The sequence below is a fragment of the Physcomitrium patens genome, chromosome 13, assembly GCF_059467195.1.
Source record: "Physcomitrium patens ecotype Gransden chromosome 13, ASM5946719v1, whole genome shotgun sequence".
Lineage (NCBI taxonomy): Eukaryota > Viridiplantae > Streptophyta > Bryopsida > Funariales > Funariaceae > Physcomitrium > Physcomitrium patens.
This window is the reverse complement of record NC_143422.1, coordinates 7,642,853-7,651,039: the sequence shown is the minus strand read 5'-3', so window position 1 is coordinate 7,651,039 and position 8,187 is coordinate 7,642,853. Positions and strand designations below refer to the sequence as shown.

The following is an 8,187-nucleotide window of genomic DNA, read 5'->3' as shown; positions in this document are numbered from 1 at the left end:
AATTGTAAGGTCAACAATGGAGGCGGAGTATATGGCAGCAAGCCATGATGCAATGGAGGCAATATGGTTAAGACAACTTTTGGAGGACATTGGAGATGTGGAAATGGAAGCAACTCCAATGAAGTGTGACAATCAAAGATGTCTTGTATTTGCAAAGAATCCAAAGCATCATTCAAGGACCAAACACATTGACATTCAACATCACTTTATAAGAGAGAAGATTGAAATGGGAGTGATTGATATGAAGTATTGTGCAACGGAGGACATGCTTGCTGATTTGTTGACAAAGGCATTAGTAAAAGATAGACACCACATGTTGACAAAGGCATTAGGCTTAAAAGGCATTTGACCAATAGCAAAGTGGGAGTGTTAAAATAAAAGTAGAAAATGTTATCTTGTATAGGATATTACCTTAGGTAAGTTGCTAGTGGTCAAAGGTTTGACTCTTGGTATATGGTAAGGGCATCCAATGGATATAGGACGAAGTCATGGACCAAGAGTCAAAGTCAAAAGGATAAAGTATTAACAAGGGAATATCCAAAGACTAAGTATGAGTCATTAGTGTGTGTCATAGGATATCCTCATAGTTTGTGAGATGCCAAAGGATCCTAAGAGCATGTGTGTAAGACGTAAGAGTAATTAGTATTGGACATAAGATACTCTTGGGACTCGTGAAATGCCAAAAAGATCCTAGGGCCATGTGTGTAAAAGTCAAAGAGTGGACGTTGTCTTTTAGGACAGCAACTACCACCTATAAGTAATGGGTGTTGGAAGTGAGAGATATCTTACTCCATACTCTCTTTGTATGCAACCTTGCTGATGCTAAGTGTTGTGTCTTCTAAGTACTTGTTTTCTTAATAAAAATTATATTGCATCTACAAAAATTGAACAGTTGTTATAGTAAAAATATAAATTTCATCAAGTATCTCAAAATAATTATTTTTATTTTCTACAGAATTAAATTATAAAAATAATTTTGAAAATTTTAAATATAATTTTTGTTTTTAATATAATTATGTACTTTGGATAAAATAAATTTCTAAAAAACATTGATAGTTAAATTTTGTAATAATGTTTTTTAAATATGCAATTTAATATCAAATTAGACTTGATTGATGAATCTCTTGAATTTAAGATATGATTCTTTCAATTTCTATGGTAGCTAAATATATAGGTTTTAAAACTCAATATTATTTTCTGTGATTGTTTGTTGCCAAAAAAGAAAATTTAAGTTTATATGTTTTAGAAGAATTATTAGAACATTTTTTTTTTTTTTTTTTTTTTTTTTGTTTTTTTTTAGAAATAAAATTTTGTCGTTATTTGCAATACAAAAATATTATATTCTGATATTGTATTTACTGCAGTGTCTTATTCACTCAAACCTATTGTCTTGTACTTATTATTGATTTCATGTTTGTTAATTTACATTTTGTAAAAAGCAATATTACTCTTATACTTCATGATTCTTGTTTATATATATAGCTAAAAATTAATTGAAATCTTAAGCTATATTATTTATTATTTTAAAAAATATTTTATGAAAAGAAAATAAATAAATATATATGTATATAAGTCTATATATATAGTACAAGTTATGAAAATTTGAATAGTTATGCCTCATAAATAGAGTATTTGATTGTTTAATTAAGAGGATTGGTAATGATTCAATGAATGAGACAAAAGAACAGAGTTGATGAAATAGAAGGAAATTTTAATCTTTTTTTCAATTAATTTTTATTATAAAATTTAAATATTATAATATAATAATATTATTCAAATATTATAAACTTTTTAAAAAAAATCTTAAATGTTAGATTTTTTTGAATTGATTTATAAAATCTTTAATTTACAAGTTGTAACTTTTAAAAATTATATACTTGTATTAATGAATTTACTTGTTAAAATTTGAGATCTAAAAGAAGTTAGAATTATTCTTTGTGATACAAAAAATACATCAAGTTGGTTAAATGGATTTGACTTTTAACAAAATGATTGAACTTACTTGTTTTTATTATATATATATATATATATATATATATACATACATGCATAATCATATATATATATATATATATATATATATATATTCATAAATATTTTATTTGATTATGATTATCATAATTTTAACAACTTATCACTTTATAATTTTATTTTACTTATTTTAAAGCCTCAAGAAATTCCAACTTGATTAAAAAATAAATTATTCTAAAACACATTTATTCTTAATTTACATAAGTATTTTTTTCATGAATAATTTGAAATCCTAGATTCATATTTCAAACTTTAACTTTAATATATATATATATATATATATATAAACTCCCACATGCACAAAGTAGTGTGAGTGTTTTATTTTACTTTTGAATGATAAGAACATGTTTACAATAATTTTAAATCATCAATTGAATATTTAATAATTATATATATATATATATATATATATATATTTTTCACACAAACACACACACGTATATATATATATCTATATACATACACATGTCAAAATGTGGGATCATCTTCGGAGGGCGGGGGTCGGGTCGGGTATCCACGTCAGCGTCCACGTGGAAAAGGGGACGGGGGCACTGCACTGCACTCGTCTTCCTTTGCTCCTCCTCGCAAGGGCGTTCGTTTGTTCTTTCATTCGTTTGTTTGTTCGTTGGTGTTGGAATGGGGCTTGTCCTCGCTCGTCTCTCTCCCTATCTCCCTTCCTCTCGCAATTTTCACCCTCCCACTCTCTGTGTATCTGTGTCAGTGTCCCTTCTGCCCGGATTGCCTGCTCTTCATCGATTTTTATGCCGACATGACAATATGTGATTCTATCTCCTTCTCTCTCTTAGTTTCTTTCTTAGGGTTCCTCTAGGGGTTTTGTGCATTTGTGGAACTAGACACAGTTTATATACATACATATATATTCCTCCCCCCCCCTCTCCCCCGTTGAGTGGGATTAGGGTTTTGTGTCCGTCGTCATGGAGCTCACGCAGTACAATGAGCCTCCTAGTAACAAGGACGCTGATCCGGCTCTGGGGTTTCTCACTCGGAAGGAGACGGAGGTGAAGCTGCCTCGTCCCACGCGAGTGAAGAATAAAACCCCTGCCCCTTTGCAAATCACTGCTGAGCAGATTTTGCGTGAGGCCAGAGAGAGACAAGAAGCTGAAATCCGACCCCCTAAGCAGAAAATCACTGATGCGGAGGAGCTCGCAGAGTATCGACTGCGGAAGCGGAAAGAATACGAAGACCTAATTCGGAGAGTGAGATGGAACACTAGTGTTTGGGTTAAGTATGCGCAATGGGAGGAGAGTCAGAAGGATTTTCCTCGCGCAAGGTCAATTTGGGAACGGGCCTTAGAAGTGGATTATACCAACGCCACACTATGGCTCAAGTACACGGAGATGGAAATGAAGAACAAATTTGTCAACCATGCCAGAAATGTATGGGATCGCGCTGTGTCTTTACTTCCTCGAATCGATCAGCTTTGGTACAAATATATTCACATGGAGGAGATGTTAGGAAATATAGCTGGAGCTCGGCAAGTATTTGAGAGGTGGATGACATGGGAGCCCGATCATCATGGTTGGGCTGCTTACATCAAGTTCGAGCTTAGATATGGTGAAATCGAGAGGGCGAGGTCGATTTATGATAGGTACGTATTACATGAACTTGTGCCCTTTTGTAGGTACTGTCTGGCAGTGTTGTGAAGTGCAAATTCAATGACTGCTTGTAGTCAATGTCATTTATCATCGTCGTAGCGAGACAATCTTGAGGCGACCGCAAGCACTATTTTCTAGTTACTTGGCTTGTCTTAAGTGCATTACGAACATTTCAATTTACTTATTGATGTAGGTACGTGGAATGCCATCCTGGTGATAAAGCTTGGATTCGTTATGCAAAATTTGAAGTGAAGAATGGAGACATTTCTAGAGCAAGGCAATGCTACGAGCGTGCCATGGAGCAGTTGGGTGAAGATGGGCAGACTGAGGAACTTTTTGTGGCTTTTGCTCAATTCGAAGAGAGATGCAAAGAGCCGGAGCGTGCGAGAGTGATTTACAAGTATGCCTTAGATCACATTCCGAAGGGAAAGGCTGAGACCCTGTATCAGAAGTTTGTCCAATTCGAAAAGCAATATGGTGATAGAGAAGGTATTGAGAATGTAGTTGTGGGGAAAAAACGATTTCAATATGAAGAGGAGGTGAAGAAAAACCCATTGAACTATGACTCGTGGTTCGACTATGCTCGTCTGGAGGAAAGTGTCGGGGATAAGGAAAAGGTTCGGGAGGTTTACGAGAGAGCTATTGCTAACATACCCCCTGCAGAGCAAAAGCGATACTGGCAACGTTACATTTATCTTTGGTACATTCAGTCATCATTCCCCATATTTCTATATTCAGACTCGAATTGTTGTTACACATGATTGACGTCTGGCCGGTCGGGTTTTACTTGTCTTTTTCATTTCACTCGAGGTTAAATTATTTTTACATTTGCAACCCTGAGGCGACCGCAACATTTTATTGACCTCGACTTCTTGGTTCTAGGATTAACTATGCTCTTTATGAGGAGCTGGAGGCCGAAGATTATGACAGGACTCGGGATGTTTTCAAGTATGTCACTGCACGTCTATTGTTGAACATGCATATCGTCAGCCTTTCTTGACGTTCTGTTCCATGTGCCCAAGTCGCTTCCGTCTGTTGCAAGATCTCGTTACCTCTTCTAATTGTTTGTTTATATCGCAGGGCGTGCTTGAGCATCATTCCGCATTCAAAGTTCACGTTTTCAAAGATATGGATTATGGCAGCTCAATTTGAGATTCGGCAGAAAGATCTTAAAGCTGCACGAACTATTTTGGGTAATGCTATTGGGAGGGCTCCAAAAGACAAGGTGCTTGTCTAAAGCTGATCCTTTCTGTGTCTTTGTCTCCCCCCCCTGCCTGTGCTACCATAGTTTCTGGACTGAGTATGCCCTACATGCCGACAATTTCCTCAAGATAGGAAAAATTACTATCACAGGTTAATTGCAAACTTGAACTGCTGAAAGGCCTTTTCGAGTGTTCCAATAACTATCCTTGATGTTGATTTGATTCCTTATTGCGTGAAACAGATTTTCAAGACATACATCGAAATTGAATTGCAGCTCGGCAACATTAACCGTTGTCGAACTCTTTATGAGAAATATCTGGAGTGGTCACCTGCTAATTGTTATGCATGGAGTAAATATGCCGAGCTGGAGAGGTCTTTAGGAGAGACTGAAAGGGGGCGCTCAATCTTTGAAATTGCTATTGCACAACCACTTCTTGACATGCCTGAGTTGTTATGGAAGGTGGGTGGGGTCGATTTTGTTCGTGAAGGGATCCCTAGGTGTTGACCTTACTGGTCATCTTATCACTTAGGAGTGCTATTGTTCTTGTATTGATCTTGCGTTTTTCATCTGTACACGGAATCATACATACTACTAACGCAGTTGGATAATTCTTCTGGGTAGATTCTAACATGCTCGGGTGTAGTTGTCGTTTTCATTTCATTTCTTAAAATAAGAACTAGAAAGAAGCGAAGAATCGCGTATTAGCAGTCTTCCAACCTAAAATGATTCTTCTTTCGTCTGCTCTTGTACCGAAATTGAATCATTTTGGTGACTTTCATCAAAAGAGCTGAGATAGACACATATGGTAGATCAGTTTAATTTTCCTTTCAAGTGATCGTACGATGACTATATCAGTTTCAGGTAGTTTTTGTTATGAATTTTTTTGGCATATACAAACATGGATTTGCTGACATTATGTTTTATAATTTCAGGGCTACATTGAATTTGAGATTTCTGAGGGGGAGCATGACCGCACACGACAGCTCTATGAGAGGCTCTTGGATCGGACAAAGCACTTGAAAGTTTGGGTTAGTTATGCCAAATTTGAGGCAGCAGTGCAGCTGGAGGAGGAGGCTCGTGCGGATGAAGAAGGCCGGGAACCTGATATGGCCAAGGCTGCTGAACAAGCTGAAGAGCGAGCTCGAAGAACAAGAAGTAATGCTATATGTGTAAATGTCCTGTTTCATGCTGTACTTTATTGTATGAAGACCAGAAATGGTTCTTGGTTCATATGAGGATTTGCTCACGTTGATTATATTCAGTTGCAGGTACTTTTAATTAGAGCACAAGAGTGCGTATTCGTGTAAATGATGTATTTTGTTATCTTTTAGGTGTTTTTGAAAGGGCATACGACAGCCTTCGAACAATAGCTCCCGAACAAAAAGAAGAGAGAGCCATGTTGCTAGAAGAATGGAAGGAAACAGAACGCAACTTTGGAGAGTTTGGAGATGTTGCAGCTGTTCAAAAGAAATTGCCACGGAAAGTGAAACGAAAGCGTCCAGTAACTTCAGAGGATGGGACGGCTGCTGGGTATGTACCAATGTCTTCTTTTGTAATCGAATCTTTGGTTTATTTTTCATTGCAAGTTTGCTCCACTAAGATTTCCTTCTGTTGTTTCTATTCCTTAACTTTGGACAGCCTTATTACATCAAATGGTTTCAAGATTAACAAGTTTCTGTTCGTCTGATACGTATGCTTCAGCGAGGAAAATGCGTTTGTATTATGTTGGCTTTCAAACACTTTCATAAAATTTCTTTTTTATGATGGAATGCTGCAAAGGCTTTAAGGGTTTTCACCCTGACTTTTGTGGGTATATTACTTGCAGTTTCGAGGAGTATACCGATTTTATCTTTCCGGAGGAAACTGGCATGGCTCCAAATCTTAAAATATTGGACGCTGCATATAAATGGAAACGGCAAAAAGTAGATTCAGATGATGAAGCTTAGCATCCAATTCATTGAGGGTGAGTGCAAGTCTGTTCTTTATAAACTTAGGCGGTCACCTGGTCTTGTGTTAACTTGTACCGTAATTGCCAGTAATTATTATTATTTATTATTATTTATTTTTTTTAATAATACAAATACTTCTCTTTTGAAATATGGGTCAGCCACGGTGAGCCGAAGTACACTGAATGGCTAAGTTAGACCTGATGGTTCTTGTAATTCATTTTTTTGAATTACTAACCTTGTCTTGTGATGCTGGTATCACTGCTTGCTGACACTATTTGGTTTCGTTTGATATTCAGATTTTTGAAGAGTAGGTTGCCAGGTTCTTGAAGTTGAACATCTGGCAATTATACACCCGGAGGAAGATTTATGTATACTTGTAGCATCACAACGTTTCTACCAGAGAAGTTGATGTTGAAGCTGCAATCTTCCCTGGAGGCAGAACTTGTAATTGTGTTATTACCTCTCGATGTTCCAACGTATACTTGTACTATTCCTTGTAAGACTGCACTCCGTGGTGGAGGTCGGAATGTAGTTACTAGGTAGTGCTTTTGGGATTCTCTGGACAAGTTTTTTACTGAGTTGCTATGTTAAGTTATTCCCAGATCAATGCTTTGTAGGGATTTATTATGGGCTGATGAGAATCTACTCGAGTTTTGAGCTCCAATTGAAAGGCTGTCTTCCATCATCCCATAGATCTCAGTATGACGAATCATTACACCGGGGTTCAGAGCAATGATTCAGGACAGACAAAATAGACCCAATCATAGTGCATGAGTGGAGCAAAAACTCAAAGTAGGGATTGTGATGCAGGGTTTTACTGTTATTAAGGTTCTCTTCTTCACCCCGAGTTCCATGGTCTGACCCGAATGTGCTAACTTTTCGTGCGACCTCTTTAAATATCCTTCCCTGGCGACTTTAAACTTTCGCGGAACTCTAAGTCACCATAGCCGATATTTTCGTGAATAAACTATCCTTATCGACACCTGGGCATACTATTGTCGAACGTCCTGATTTCATGCAAGCGAAAGGCCGTATTGCCGACGTATTTTAAGTTTTGTACACATGACTGGTACCAGCTGTAAAGTTTTCCTTCTGGATGAATAATTAAACACATTTGTTCCAGCGGAAAAGATGATTTTTTGGAGTCATATGTTTTTGTACAGATGTACATACACTCATACACTCATTCATGCATACATACAAGTAACATAACAAATGTCATTATGAAACAACGTCGCATTAAATGATGAAATCTCATGTTAAGCTCTCGAATTTTGAATGATGCAACGGTACAGAATATCATAAACCACAAACCGTATGCAATATGATCAACAAAATTATCTTTTAGTTGGAATCTTTCCATGAATGCTGCAAGAATTTTATGAGT

General features: G+C 36.6%; 1 protein-coding gene across 1 annotated transcript; it reads left to right on the top strand.

Moving 5' to 3' along the window:
- The first annotated feature begins 2,633 nt into the window (after nt 1–2,633).
- LOC112290657 (uncharacterized) lies at nt 2,634–7,647 on the top strand. The gene is made up of 9 exons (XM_024537187.3): nt 2,634–3,640; nt 3,841–4,347; nt 4,530–4,595; nt 4,728–4,872; nt 5,092–5,310; nt 5,784–6,006; nt 6,183–6,381; nt 6,677–6,814; nt 7,097–7,647. The coding sequence occupies exons 1-8, from the start codon at nt 2,967–2,969 to the stop codon at nt 6,795–6,797; spliced, it is 2,154 nt and encodes a 717-aa protein (XP_024392955.1). The 5' UTR covers nt 2,634–2,966; the 3' UTR covers nt 6,798–6,814; nt 7,097–7,647.
- The last annotated feature ends 540 nt before the right edge of the window (nt 7,648–8,187 follow it).

Coding starts and splice junctions, on each gene's coding strand:
- LOC112290657 (XM_024537187.3), top strand. CDS start 2,967: ATGGAGCTCACGCAGTACAATGAGCCTCCTAGTAACAAGGACGCTGAT. Junction 4,596..4,727: donor AGGACTCGGGATGTTTTCAA/GTATGTCACTGC, acceptor TTTATATCGCAG/GGCGTGCTTGAGCATCATTC. Junction 6,382..6,676: donor GAGGATGGGACGGCTGCTGG/GTATGTACCAAT, acceptor TATTACTTGCAG/TTTCGAGGAGTATACCGATT.